The following is a 15,596-nucleotide window of genomic DNA, read 5'->3' as shown; positions in this document are numbered from 1 at the left end:
CTCTTCCATGGAAGCCATTTTTGCACAGTCTCTTTCTTATTGTTGAATCATGAACTCTATCTTAACTGAGAAAAATGAGGTCTACTGCTCTTTAGATGTTGTTCTTGGTTATTTTGTGACCTCCTGGATGAGCTGTAGATGAGCTCTTGAGGCAAAGGAAGATTTACCACTGCTCTGAGTTACAGTATCTCTATCTGTGGCTAATGGCTCTCACCGTGGATCACCGGAGTCCCATAATGTCTGTCATTGACATCTATCAGATCTATCAGTCTATCTGAAAGACTGATAGATCTGATAGATTTGTCGACTTTGTTGCAAAGATTTCCATTTCTGAAAGGTTATAAACCATCCTGATATTTTTAGCCAACCTCTACCACAAAATAAGGTCAGTTGATTGAAAGAACTTGAATAGCACAAGCCAAATATTTTGATCAATAACTGTTAAGTGATTACTGAATTCAGTCACAATAATGTGTTACATTCTAATGCATCACCCCAGGTAACAACTAAAAACTTTTAAAAAATGGTTTCTGTCCCACCTCCTGCATTCCCACCTGCTGTGCTAGAATTAAAAAAAAGATTACAAAATAAATAAATAAATAAAGGAACACTACAGCAACTGATTAAAACAGACTCAAATTTCAGCCACGAGGAATGCCCTACACTCTGAAGTTAACTTCCCACAATCTGGTCATTAAACACACAGCAGCTGTCCAAATCGTTGATGCGTCAGATTTGCAGGCTAATGCTGACCTACAAGAGCGGCCCATATCTGGCTCTGGTGATGTGTGCTGACTGACAGCCGTGCCAAAGCTGGCATCCTGACAGCGCTGCTGTTGGGACTTGTCAGTTTTAGCGGGACACAGATTTGATCCAGACCCGACCTCTTTGACCTCCTGACAGGATTTTTGCTCAGAGCAGCAGTGCTGACACCGGCACACAATACGCACAAACTGCAGGCAGACACACACACGCACGCTTGGCAGACTGGCAAATATTTCATCAGCTTGTGCAATGTGAGAGCTTCTGGGTACTGTACTCTACACCAACAACAGGATTATTGTAAGGTCCTGCGGGTTAGCGAGAGGTGATGAATATATTGTTTTTCAGCACATTCAGGCTACATTCCAATAACGTGAGATTTAAGCTCCAGTATTTAACAAGAAGCCTTAAGTTTCGTTTTAATGAATTCCATAAGAAACAGCATTTAATTTTAGTGACAACTGCAGCACAAAGAATATTCTTTCACGTGGTGATGTGGAGGACTTATCTATAGTACAGCCCAACAAGCCTGTTCACAGTGTTTCTCCCTCCTCTAACCGTCTTACATATTATAAACAGCTGAATAAGTTCTTAATACTGTCAAATAACTTCAGAGTAATACTGTATATGCATGGTTCATTTAAAGTAGATTAACCAGACGTGTCAAGCTGTCGTCTAGCCTGGGATAGTTTAACTCTCCACCCTGACATTTGCCAGTTGGAGAAGATAAACAATGTTCAGTAAGATAAAAGTGATTTTCAGCATATAATTTTGCTTGACAATCTTGTCTGGCTAGCGTAACTTTTTTAATAGTCGACACTTCAAAGTGTTCTTTGGGTCTGTGCTGTGACTGTGCAGGAAAGAATAGGAGAGGAGAGGAGGGAGGAGGCGGTGCACTGCCACTCCTCAGAGAGTTGTCTGGGAGTGCGGGTACAGTGGATGTTGTTAGACTTTGGGATCTAGCAGGAGGTTAACCCAACTAAACTGCAATCACAAGTAGAGATGGCACGATACCACTTTTTTATGTCCAATACCAATACCATAAATTTGGATATCGGCCGATACCGATATAAATCCGATATAGTGTGTTTTTTTAATTAAAACTGTTTTTTTAATATCTTGCTGCATTTTGTATAAGTTCAAATTCCAGTTTAACAAAACAAGCAAACACTAAAGCTATTCTGTTATACCTGTATGCAAAAAATACACTGCACCCAAAATATTTCATAGTTCAGCAATACTGATCAATCTAATAAACTTAAACCTACTCCATCCTCCCTATTCTGGTATTTTAAAGAGTAAGCAACCTAAATTAATATGGTTGCAAACTCCCAGCAAAAAAAAAATAAATAAATAAGGAACCACCCCCCACCCTCCATCTCATGATGCTTAATCGACGTAATCAACTTTAATTTGATGCAGTGTGAAAAGAAAAATGCACAGAAATAAATTATTTTTCAAGAATACTTAAATAGATTCAACATCTTTCTTCAACAGAACTGCAGACTGCACACATGGTACTTTCCCAAAGGAAAAAGTACTAGCTTACTAGGGTATATTAGACTTAATAGTTACTATATACAGTAATGGACTTCTATACTTTTTACATCAGATTAAAACTTTGGGTGTAAGGTTCAGATAATTCATTATTAAAAACTAGACATTTTAAATGAGAATAAGAAAAGTATGTCTTTGTGCCCCCTTTTCCCTGTTCATGCCCTATCGGCCCCCCTGGCTAAACTTTGCTAGATCCGCCCCTGCACAGTTACCAGCCATCAGCTAAGTAGAAAAAGATCGTGGTGTACAAAGTAATATTAAATAAATTCTAACAACAGATTATCAATCTTAAACGTGCTGCTGTTGGTCAGCCGCTGGTTTCCTCTTTCTGGCGCGAAGTGGGAGATAAACAAACAAGAGAGACGGACTGACAGAAAAGCCGATCAGCTGATCATTGATCAGTTTCATGATTGAAGTAGCAGCAGGAGAGGGAGGGAGAGAGAAGAGGCAGTCGCTCCATATATCGGTTGGCAAGCTTAACGCTGGAATGCTTCACAAACATTTAGAGATTACACACTTGCTTTACTTCTCTCTGGGATAGCTTTGGGATGAAATGCCAGTTTGGTAGCGAGGCACCAAATGCTGAACCAGACAACAGATCTCGCACGCCACCGCCGCTCTATCACGTGACGCACACTGCTCCGACGCGCTACAGTTATGAGCCGAGTTACGCCATGTCGCAAGTTATGTGAGCTGCTTTTTTGATATTTAATGGATCGGATTACATTTTTTATTTCTCTCTGATATCCGATCCAGTAATTTAGGTCAGTATCGGACCGATACCGATACTTAATATCGGATCGGTACATCTCTAATCACAAGCTTTATAATATATGTCGCGTTTAAGGCACTTTCATCTTTCTCAGCTCACCTGAATCAAATGATCAGTTTATATAGCCAAATATGGGAAAAAGTGTAGATCTCAGTTCTAAAGCTTGCGTTACGGCAGAGAAACATTTACATTAAAGTGCAAAGTGAAGAGCAGATGCACTCTGCACTTTAAATTCAGCCTGAAGAAAAACAAATCAGGGACTGAGAGGCAAAAGACTTCAGATATATAATATAAAAATGGTTTAAAGCATAAGTAACACATTCTGTACCTTGATAGTTTTGGCAGCAATAATATTGGACAGATTCTTCTTGGCCACCTGGGAACCTCTGGCTGTAGCCTTCAGGCTTGGTCCCTGTGAGGATTTGATAAGAAGCCCACATTTGTTATCAAAAATGAACATCTACCCCAAAAAAACATAGCAAAAGAGCACAAAGAAAAATTGCATTTGCACATCCAGTAAGAAAACTGTATACAATCACGATAAGTAGAATATAACCAAAGGGTTTAAAAACTACCTTCATCTAGAAGAAGATAAGAGCGCAGCCAATCTAAATGACATTTATTTTGAACTGTACTTCTGGCATCAAATTAACTACAAAGACTGGGTTGGTTTTATGTGTGTAAAACGTGCCCTTGAAATAGGTCGGCTTTGGTTACAGAAACCTTGAGGTGTACTGACATTTATACGACTGTTACATAAACTTTCATCATGCTCCACCTCTTACTCCCATTTTTTTTAAATGACATGAGATCAGTATATGAAAGAAGATTTTTTTATAGGTTCACACAAGTTACTTTGATCGTTCATTTGTAGTGATAAAAATGTGGTGACTGCTTCTTACTGTAAGACAAATCTAAACATTTAAAGGACTCAAGAAAAACAACTGATTAAAAAAAATATATCTAATTTTGTCTAACATCCTGCAGCCAGAAATAGTTACCAATCCAAGAATGTGGTTTTTCCTTACAGAGCAAGTTCACACTTTATAAAACATGCTGTGAGAGTGCACCTTTATTCTGCACCATACCTGAAGGGCCATGGTGTGGTCGCAGAGGAAGCTTTGGTATTTCAGGGGCACGTGGAGGCTCTCTTTGGGCCGGAGGTAAACCCTAGGACCTGGAGCACCCTGCTCCGAGTGGAACATGTTTTCCTCCAGCGGGGTAGGAGTTCTGGTTAGCGCTTTGAAGTAACGCCACTCCTCAGTGTTTGTGATGACACTGGATGAAAAGATTAAAGGCCACAATTGAGATGAAAGGAGGCTCTTACATATTTTTAAAGAGATCCATCAGGGGATCAAAGCTGGACTTGTTACGTGGACAAGATCCCTCATTGCAGAATACTACAGCGTTTATTACAAGCTATGACGAGATTGTGCCGAGAGGAATATAGAAGAATAAACCCTATGCTGAAGATTCAACTAAAATAAGGTGCAAAAAATTAATGTAGAGAAGAAGAAGCATTAAGTTGTCATTTGATTGTATATTTAGAGTCAACCGCCATCACTTTTTAAACTATTGTAATTATTGTATTTTTTAATTATTGAAGTAAATGTCTCATCTAGATAAAGCCGTCTTTTTCAAGAGTGGCCAGACCAAGCGATTGGAGAGCATTGTAACAACCACCCACAAATCCCACAGCACACAAGTGAAGCAATATCCAGTTCATAGAGATAGGAAGATCGAGGTCACAACAGTGACAGACCAAGAATACAAATTTTTCAATCCTTAAAAAAACTGACTTCAAGCCCCCAATAATACTCCACTCTGACAATTTTATGTCCTTCTGTAGATTATTCTAGGTGACAGGGGAAATATATTTATAGTGGAACTAATATGCTCATTTCCAGCTCCATAATTTTAGTCTTGGATTGAACAAGAATAGCTTTGCATGATTCATAGTTTCCCCCAGAAAAGCTAAATTTATCTAAAACCAGGCCCTGGGGCAGTCCTTCATTTTAACGACAATTTAGCTTTACCATTAAGATCACACTCCCTTTAAGCCAGATTTGTTCTGATTGGCTGCCCCTTGCAAACAGAAGGTCCAAACAGCACGCGGTTGGTTCAAGAGCTGTGTGCCTGAGATGACCATATTAGGCATATCTGCTCTCAGTGACGTATTACAGAGATAGAAATAATAATAAAAAAAAAAAATTCCTTAAACAGAGTGCTTAGATAAGTACGAAAACTTTGGGGAACAGAGCGTGCATGCATATATGCTAGCATAATGATCTGAGACTCGTTTCAAGGCAAAAGTAAAAAAGAGAGAGAAGAACCAAAGATCCTTTACATACTGACCGCACCGTTAAGACACCTATTTGCATATAAATCCCACAGAGCACTAAACGTTCACCCCCCTTCACTTTCTGAGCTAAACAGAAAAAATAATACTGACCTCTCACACTTACAACCTGAATCTCGCAATGTAAATTTCACTGCAGTGCAAGTGACCAAAATTTCACGGCCAAGAGTTACACCGCTTGCACACAATTCGTTGCTTTTAATTATCAACAGTAGACAGGGGGAAAGGTGTACAGGGGTCAGTGAAAGTCTCCCTTCTACTCCTCAACAAATGGATTTCCAGGGAGAAAAGTCAGGCGCAGATAACACATTCCAACCAAGGGAGGTCTGCCTCTATGCTTTCCTCTTCCCTTGAATGCAAAAATTTCACACACAAATGCATAAAGAGGAGTGCTGGTTTAAACTTCAAAGGTTTCAAGCCACAGGCATGGAGAGGGAAATGTCTCTCAATAGGAGAGTGAGTTTATGAATTTTTCAGGGCCCCACCTCGCTAACATTAAGGAGAGATGCAACAGGCTGTTCTATGAAAATTATTTGGCTATTCCCACCTGTGCACTTGAAATAAAGGATTTTGCCTCCGGCTCATCCCGGCAGTGTTTGTCCACCTGAGCCTCAAACAAAGACCACAGGCTGATAACGCCTTTAAAAAAAATTGAAAAATGGAATGAGGTAATGAGGAAAAACAGGTTGAGAGTAAAAAGGGAGAAGGAATAAAACGAAGACGATAATTAAAAGGACAGCAGGAGAGAAGGGTCGAGAAAGCAGAGAAGAACATGGATAATGACAGCGTGAAAAGTAATGAGATAGAAAGCAGTTGGATGAAGCAGAATTCTTTCTGTCTCTGTTAGCCACCAGTCTTGGCTCACGCTGGGCTCTGTGAGGCCAAGTGTGAAAAGTAGCCATGAAAATGGATGGCAACAGGTAGCAAACCTTTCCTCCATGTCAAGAGGAGCCTCTGGGCTTGAAACCACTGCAAACATCAAAGCCACAGCTAGCCTAGCCTGCCACTAAGTACTCTCCTTTCAAAGTCTGACGCTCAAATTTCGGTGAAAGGTTAAACTTGTTTTTTTCTTGTTTGCTCCTGCAGAACAAAGAGCTGACCCGGGGACCGGTTTACATTTTCAAGAAAGCTCCTTGTCAATTATTTGGCCACAATATAAACAAGGAAGTAGGTGCAGAGTAACTCCAGTGCAATGGCCAAACTGCAATTCATAGAGTGCGGGAAAACACGGTCATTCAGGCCAGTGTTGTTGTTTTTGTACACCTTCCGTCCCTTTAAAGACACTAAAGAGGACTACTGTGAGTAATACTTAACCTCACAGTTAAGGAAAACTGTATTGGCTGTTATATACATTAAACAGTATATGGGTAAAAGATGAGGGCACCAATTCTTTGTAATTTGTCATCAAACTATATTTCATCCATGAAGCTTTCCTGTAGCATTTAAAGTTTGTGATTACTTCCAGCATCTGGTTCACCTTATATTAATGTGTCTTGTTTTTTATGTCCTAATTCCTGTGTATAGAAAGTGTATACAGTGTATACATTTGTGTTAGCCTATGACAGGCTGTTATTTGTACTGAAGACAAATCATACTAACACAATGAATGCAGCAATACTAACTATATAGATTACTTTCTAAGAACCGTCATCCTAAAAGAGCAGCTTGTGGGAAAGGTGTTTTTTTTGTGTGTGAACAAAGAGTTTAAGATCTGTCAAAGAAAACAAATTTATCAATCAGATTTCCGTTTCCAAATAACATTAAGGACAGAACTTGCAACAAAACTATGTGACAGTCCAGTATTTCCTGCAACATGTTAAAGAACACAAAAGACTGAAATGAACCCAGTTAATATTGATTTTATATAAATTTCCCTCTTGTGTCTGTGGAAACAGCATTCACATGTACATTACAATAATCCATATCACAGCGCTGCTTATCTATGATTAAATACCAGTTTTATAAAATGAAAATGTGTCATTAGCAGTGCCTTGCATAGTGCACTATGCATTTGTTTCATAAAAAGGGGCTGCAGGAAAAGCGCATCCAATGCTGGCGCTTGCTCGTTAATTTACACATTTCAGGGCTCTTGGTAGAGGTGACAGACGGTTTGGTGTAAAGTGTCACTCCGTCTCATCAAGAAATGAATAAACTAACAGAGTGCTAAGCCAGCAAGAGGACAGATGCAGGGATTGATGACTCTCAATTAGACCTGCTAGGCCCGGTGGCCGGGCTAATGCCATAATGAGTCATCCAGAGCGCACTGCAGCATTTGTTGATCAATGTGATATATCCTAATCCAAGCTCAGGCATGAGCAGAATCACTAACAAAAGACTCAAAGAGAGGGGATTAACTATGATGCTAACTGAAGGAAACAAACACCAGAATGGGTGATTCAGGAAACATCAGCCATAATGGCTGCTATGGGCAGATTAAAGAGGGTATTTAGCATCTCTCGAACATAATGTGTGCCTCTGTGTCAAGTGATTGTGCTGTGGAAGGAATAAAAATATTCTTTTTTCATGGCCAGACATGAAATTACGCAACATTGTTTGTTACACCCAGAAATATGGTGGTGTTCTGTGGTCTAGACATACACTAAAGTCAAAGCCAGTCCCCTTAATTAGAGATTGACTGAGATAGGATTTTTAAGACCAAATGAAGGTGTCATTCTAAACAGCATCATGGCAATGTAAAAATGCCACTGATGCAACAATTAGTAGTAAAATTCCTGTCCTTTTAACTTTAAACTTTCTTGATATTCCTCAGTCAGCTGTAACCATAACTGCAGGGCAAAGTGGAAGCATTCGAGACTAAAAACAGGACTCCTGTAATAGTAAAGTGCTGATTGTTGTTAAGATCTTATCTTATGTTAATGATTTCACAGCTATATTTAGAAATGATCTCAACATCTACCAAACATTTACCATAGAAACCAGTGGTGTGAATGATGTCACTGTTATCTTACTGTAACAAAGCAGATGATCGTCATGATTCTCTCATCCCCCATCCTCCAAGAATTACAAGTTACAGGTTATCCACTGCAGTATATATAACTATGTCAGTGCATCATAATACTGTAGATCTGTTGAAGTGACTGCACGTACTGTAGGTCAGACTTGTGCTGTGCTGAATGTAACTCAGGAGAACCTGTTGAGATTTGGGTGATTAGGGTGTGTAATTAGACATGAAGTCAACACATTCAAATACTGTCAGAGTTTTGGAAAGGAGAGGTTGAAAGGTGCTTACGTACATGAAAAACTGTGAAATGTTAAAACATAATGTAATGCACTACACTGAAAACTTTAGATTTTTAACTTTTTTGATAAAACAACTGAAATGTGGTCAGAAAAATGGGTTCTTTTTTCTCCGGCAGAACACAGACACTGGCAGAGATCATCATTATGTATAATTAGCAAATGTAGTAATGTGGAGACCTGGTCGATGTTAAGTTATGTAAAACAGAGCACCTGCGTGAGATTCACACAATAGGGTTGAAATTGCAAAAAGCAGAAAGGAGGGGTGGCAACAAGTGCCCAGCAAATTAAACACATAAGCATCTTAATAATGAAATTAATTATCTTTAATACATTTTAGGACAGTGCAGCAAACACTGTTAATATAATTATAATAACTTCCTCAGACTAAAGTGCCTGCAGTACCTCTGAAAGTAAAGAGTCAAGCCAAAAAGTCTTTATAATCATGCAATGCTCATCTTATTATCATTGCAATAATCACATCCCATGTCTTGTGCAAAAGACTGCCCATTATTTAATCTTGCTTATAATGAATAATCCAGCTAACCTTACTAGAGATGGACCGATCCGATATTACGTATCGGTATCGGTCCGATACTGACCTAAATTACTGGATCGGATATCGGAGAAAAATAAAAAATGTAATCCGATCCATTAAATATCATGAAAGCACCTCACAAAACTTGCAACACGCCGTAACTCACCTCAGAACGTTAGCACGTCGGAGCAGTATGCATCACGTGATAGAGCGGCTGTGGCATGCAGGACCTGTCGGTGGTCTGGATAGCATGTGGAGCTTCGCTAGCAACCCGGCATTTCATCTCCGACAAAGTTATCCCGAGAGAAGTAAAGCAAGTGTGTAAGTCCATCTCTGAATGTTTGTAAAGCATTCCTGCGTTAAGCTTACCAAACGATATATGGAGCGACTGCCTCTTCTTGCTGCTACTTCAATCATGAAACTGCTTAACGATCAGCTGATCGGCTTTTCTGTCGCGAGTCCATGTCTCTAGTTTGCTTTTGGCCCACTTTGCACCAGAAAGAGGAAACCAGCGGCTGAACAACAGCAGCACGTTTAAGCTTGATAAGCTGTTGTTAGAATTTATTTAATATTACTTTCTACTCGAGGATCTTTTTCTACGTAGCTGACGCTGGTAACTGTGCAGGGGCGCATCTAGCAAAGTTTAGCCAGGGGGGCCGATAGGGCATTAACAGGGAAAAGGGGGCACAAAGACATACTTTTCTTTCTTATTCTCATTTAAAATGTCTAGCTTTTAATAAATAATTATCTGACACCCAAAGTTTTAATTTGATGCAAAATGAATAGAAGTCAATTACTGTATATAGTGACTATTAAGTCTAATATATATACCCTAGTAAGCTATAGTACTTTTTCCTTTGGGAAGGTACCATCTGTGCAGTCTGCAATTTTGTTGAAGAAAGATGTTGAATCTATTTAATATTTCTTGAAAAATAATTGATTTCTGTGCATTTTTTTTCACACTGCATCAAATTAAGGTTGATTACGTTGATTAAGCATCATGAGGTGGAGTGTGAGGGGTGGTTCCCTATTTTTTATTTATTTATTTTTGTTGTTGCTGGGAGTTGGAACCCTATTAGTTAGGTTGCTTAATATTTACGCTAAGTACTCTTTAAAATACCAGAATAGGGAGGATGGTGTAGGTCTAAGTTTATTAGATTGATCAGTATTGCTGAACTATGAAATATTTTTTTTTTGCATACAGGTATAACAGAATAGCTTTAGTGTAGTTGTTGTTTTAAACTTGAGTATGAACTTATACAAAATGCAGCAAGATATTTAAAAAAAAAACAGTTTTGTTGATTAAAAAACATTATATCGGATTCATATCGGTATCGGCAGATATCCAAATTTATGATATCGGTATCGGTATCGGACATAAAAAAGTGGTATCGTGCCATCTCTAAACCTTACTGATATATTACTGTGGCCAACAATGCAGCAACTGCTCCAAACTTCACCCCAAACCGGAAGCAACTGGATCAGGCTAACATGATAATGCATGTACAGAGAATGCCCACTGATGTAAAAAACCCAATTTCAAGTCCTAAAAATGTAATAGATGAAAACCCGCACACCAGCACACACCTACACGTACATGCATCATTTCAAATCAGTGAGCAATATGTGACTCAGACCTGCAAAAAATACACAGTCACACAATCAAACCTCTTCATGAATTTATCACATAATCTTCCCATTGTTGACGTATCACCCTTTTAGAAGCATATTTACACATATAACTGTGTATATACCTAATTAACAACAGCTTTTGGATGATGAGATTCTTAATCATTCTTAAAACATTTCGAGTTGCATCACAATTTGGTTGCTTTAAATTTCTTCACAGGAAACAATTTTCAGATTTAGGTTCACGTATTGTTTAGGAGGTTTTTCTCCCCCAACTACATAAGAAATAAATGTCTTAAAATGCTTCATAAGCAACACGAGCTTTTATGAAACATATAAAGAGGGTAAGCATGCAATCATGTTTTGTTCCGTACATTAACAGATGATCTTGATAAAGATAGTCAAATCAGAAACATGGCAGCCAGCAGCTGTCATAGTTTTTCTTTTCTGCCTTTATTTCTTTCATGTAGTCATTCATTCAGTCTGGTTTTCATCTTCTTACAAAACCATCTTCTCCCTCTTCAGACTCGCCACTCTCACCTGCCCTGCTTTCCTGCCTGCATCACCTGATCTTCCCTGGCCTCTGATCACCAGGAGCCACTTCACTAATCAACCCTGCAGGATATATACCCTAAGCTCGCAACTGCTACTCTGCCAGATTGCTTCTGTGCTCTTTGCCGTTGCTTTCCAGAAAACTTTTTTGCACCTCATGCCTTACCTGCTTTTAGGACCTTGTTATTTTTGAAGTAAAGCTTGCTTTTTCCCCCCACTTTTACATCCTGCTCTGGTTTCATTGTAACTAAACTATCTTTGGCAGTATCTACTGCAAAAAAATCATAACACTTATGAAATTTGCTCTCACCTCAAAATGATCAAGTGGTATTTTGGCACATTACAAGCACTGTAAGGTATCCGAAACCATGCAAGATTTGATTAATGTTTGCAAAATCTAAAGTCCTCATTTTGTCTGATGTGTTAGAAGCAAGAAAAATGGACGAGCATAAGAATTTGAGTTTGAAGAGCAAAGGCTGGCCTGTGTGGTCCGATCCAGCAGACGAGCTATATGCTCAAATTGCCAAAAAAGTTAATGTTGGCTGTCAGAAAGATGCCAGAATTTACAGTGAATCACGGTTTATTCCCACCCACCTCACCACTCTAAACTGTGTTCTAAATAACCCTAATCACTCAGGCCACTAACACAGAGACTCTACACTCAGACATGTCCTGTTGCATTGCTTCCAAGCACTTTGTTCTCCAATGTGTGCCTTTCTCTTGTTTTGTATATATTCTTCTTAGCTGTACATATTTCTTTTGTTTGCTACTTATTCCTGCTGTCTTACTATTTATATTTTACTTTTGCACGGAGCATGGGGCACCTATTTCGTTGTTGAAGTACACGACAATAAAGGTCTGTTCCATTCTATTCTATGTTGCGTATTGGGTTGCATAGCTGCAGACCAGTCCGGGTGCCCATGCTTTTTTTTTTTTTTTTTTTTTTTTTTTTTTTTTAATGACATCAGAAACAGCAGTATGCGACATTACGTGATGGCAGAGCTTCAGTTCATCCTTTGTCATTTTTTTTTTTTTTTTTAATAAATAGGACAGGGGGAATGAATGAGAGAGAGAGGGGGAGAGAAAGAAAGAAAACCAAAGGGGAGAAGAGACGGTGAGAAGGGGGGGGAAGAGAGACAAAAAAAAAAAAAAAAAAAAAAAAAACTCCTGGGTCACCTGTATGGAGAGAAAAAAAAACAAACAAACAAACAAACAAACAAACAGAGGAGACAGCAAACAACAAAGAGCAACATAATAATAGAGAAAACAAAGCACCATCACAATAAACTAGCTAGTGATAGATATCAGTATTTACTAAGTAATAAACGATATTGTGCAGCACGCAAGATAGACAGCGCACAGTGTGCTTTGAGGCAGCAGCCAGGAAAGCTTTAGTCCGCGTCTGTGAATACCCATGTGTGCATACCTGTGTGGATCAGCATGCTTGCATTCCAAAGGTTTCTCCATGTAATGATCTGCTAGGGAGCGTGGGGGGGCCACAGCCCCGTCCTCCAGGGTGTGAAGCGGGTATGGAGGAGATCAAAACTCCAGACATCCAGAGGCCCCCAGAACACAAGAGACCATGGAAGACCAACAGAGGGGCAGCCGCGCCACTGTCCCAGTAAGAGCTGAGGAGAGTCCCAGATGAGGGCTCGCCCAGCAGCCGCGGAGCAGAAGTCAGGGGGAGTTGCAGTGACGCGCCCGTGAGCTCCGCCGGCCCCCAGCTGCGCCTGAGTGACCGAGCCCTAGGCCGAGAGGCCGGGGGCACCCCACCTCCAAAGGGGCCCGAGCGAGCCCCAGGCCCCGACAAGCGGCCGCCAAGGAGTGAGCCGGTGTGTACCCGGACGCCCACCCCCAGACACAAAGAACCACCAACACACCGACACCTGAGGGAGTCCGCCACCGGCAGGGGAAGTGGTGGTGGGTGGAGATAGGCCTCCAAACCTTGGAGGGCCTGAGGTGTCCCCAGAGAGGTGGCGTCTGATACCCAACCTGACATATAGACACAGACATACAGGCACACACAGACACAAACATCCATTCCCACCCTCATGCTCTCATATGCACTCACTCCACACTCAACCAACGTGGAGACAGACATAAAGAGACGCTGTACACACAATCACACTCCCCAAGCGTACTCTACAAACCGGGTCTAGGTACCCTTGCCCCTGGAGGGGGGAATTGCACCCAGACCCAGGTGGTGTTACCCTTTTCCCTGCGGTGGGGAGAGGCAGACCACCCCGACTCCGCAGCAGCAGGGAGGCCCCACACCCCAGACCGCAGTCGGACGGCCAACTCCTCCTACTAGCCCTCCCGCTCCAGCAGGCCGCAGAGAATGGGGGTGGGAGAAGACTCCAAACCTCCCTTCACCCGCTCATTGTAGTGTTGATGCATATGTGTTCTAAGGTGCAATTAAAACCCAGGAGGGCATGGAGCTACCTGCCAAGGAGCAGCAGGTAAGCGCATAGTCCCTCCTGCTAACCCTCAATGACTAAGTGTATTTAAAATTGAGAGGTGGGCAACGACGTCAGGGGTGAGGTATACACCCTGATGGTGATTTGGACTCCGTGATTGTGCCCACCCCCAAGATCCTATATGTATGTGTAATGAGAGTGTGAATAATGTGAATGTCTAAGTTGTGGGATAAAATTGAGGCAGAGGCAGCCAGAAGGGGACAGGGGGGGGGGGGTAGCCTCCTCTGCACCCTGGTGACATACCCCCACTCCAAGGCCCTGCATGTGTGGGTGGTTGTGGAGGAGCGGGAAGAGGGAGGCAGCTGGAGATGGGGAGGGAAGGAAGGGAGGGGCAGGTAACCCCTCCCTGGGGCCAGCTCCCCCGCTGACCCCAGTAGGCACTCCCACCCTCCGCGACCCGCCAGGGAAGGGGGGCCCAGGCCCATCAGACCGGGGCCCAGTGCAGTAGCGCCCCCCGGCTCCACAGAGCCCTGGACAGTCCACCCAACCCCACCACAGAGAAAACTGCACCCACCCCACCAACCACACATCTTCCAGACTACATAAGACGGTAAACGCCCAGGCTGAGATCTTCCTCCACCTCTCCTGTATCTCCCCCTCCTGCAGAGAGTTCCTGAGAGAAGAAAGCTCCTGCCAGATGTGACCATCCCCCCCACCAGTTGAAGAGCCCCCCAGGCGGCTTGATGCACCGGCGGCACCCTGCTCCAGGGCCGGGCCGGGTGCCCATGCTGATGCCAGTCCAACAGCACAAGCACCAACAATGGGCACATGACCATCAAAACTGGACCACAGAGCAATGAAAGAAGGTGGTCTGGTCTGACGAATCATGTTTTCTTTTGCATCATGTGGATGGCCAAGTTTGTGCAGTATGGGAATAAGGCAAGCCATCGGAGGCAGTGTGATACTTTGGGCAGTGTTCTGCTGGCAAACCTTGGGTCTTGCCGTCCATGTGGATGTTACTTTGACACACACCACCTACCTAAGCATTACCAGAGAGCATGGACACCCTTTCATGGAAACAGTATTCTCTTATGTCCGTGGCATCTTTCAGCAGGATAATGTTCCCTGCCACAAAGTAAAAGAATGGTTTGAGAAGCAAAATGAGATTGAGGTGTTGACTTAGTCTCCAAATTCACAGGATCTCAATCCAGTCGAGCATCTGTGGGACGTGCTGGATAAAACAAGTCTGATCCATGGAGTTCCCACCTCTCAACTAAAAGGATCTATTGCTAACATCTTGGTGCCAGATACCACAGGACACCTTCAGGTGCCAGTGGAGATGCATCGACAGATGAAGGCTGTTTTGGCACAGTAGAAGGACCAATGCAATATTGAGCAGGTGGTCATAATTTTATGCCGGATAGGTATAATTTGTAGACACAGATTAAAGCCTGTGTTTGAGGAAAAAAAGTTTCAATTCAAAAAAAGCAAAAAGCATATTTTTTATCAAACTGTCCCGGTTTTGTGCATGCTTGTTCATGGTGCATTATGCATGGTTTTACTGCAACACTTAAATAACTCAAGTCATCATTAATGCCATGAGTGTCAGCTGTAATTTTCATACCATGGCAAGTAAAAATGTGTGCTGAAAAAAAGACATTAAAAATAATAATTTGAACCACACTGATAGTTGAAAAATATTACCAAGACAAAGACAATCACAAGTCTATGAAAAGAGTGTAGGGATGGCAT

At 41.6% G+C, this 15,596-nt stretch overlaps 1 protein-coding gene across 4 annotated transcripts in view; it reads right to left on the bottom strand.

Moving 5' to 3' along the window:
• Positions 1–15,596, bottom strand: part of nphp4 (nephronophthisis 4) — a 249,304-nt gene that overhangs the window by 14,449 nt on the left and 219,259 nt on the right. For all 4 annotated transcript variants that reach the window (XM_076878848.1, XM_076878847.1, XM_076878846.1 and 1 more), the window contains exons 22-23: positions 4,180–4,369; positions 3,420–3,503 (exon numbers count right to left, since the gene is read on the bottom strand). In XM_076878848.1, the coding sequence (XP_076734963.1) occupies positions 3,420–3,503; positions 4,180–4,369 (274 nt within the window). The remainder of the gene's footprint in view (positions 1–3,419; positions 3,504–4,179; positions 4,370–15,596) is intronic.

Source organism: Maylandia zebra, linkage group LG20 (assembly GCF_041146795.1).
Source record: "Maylandia zebra isolate NMK-2024a linkage group LG20, Mzebra_GT3a, whole genome shotgun sequence".
NCBI lineage: Eukaryota > Metazoa > Chordata > Actinopteri > Cichliformes > Cichlidae > Maylandia > Maylandia zebra.
The sequence above is the reverse complement of the archived record's forward strand: the minus strand, read 5'-3'. Positions and strand labels throughout refer to the sequence as shown.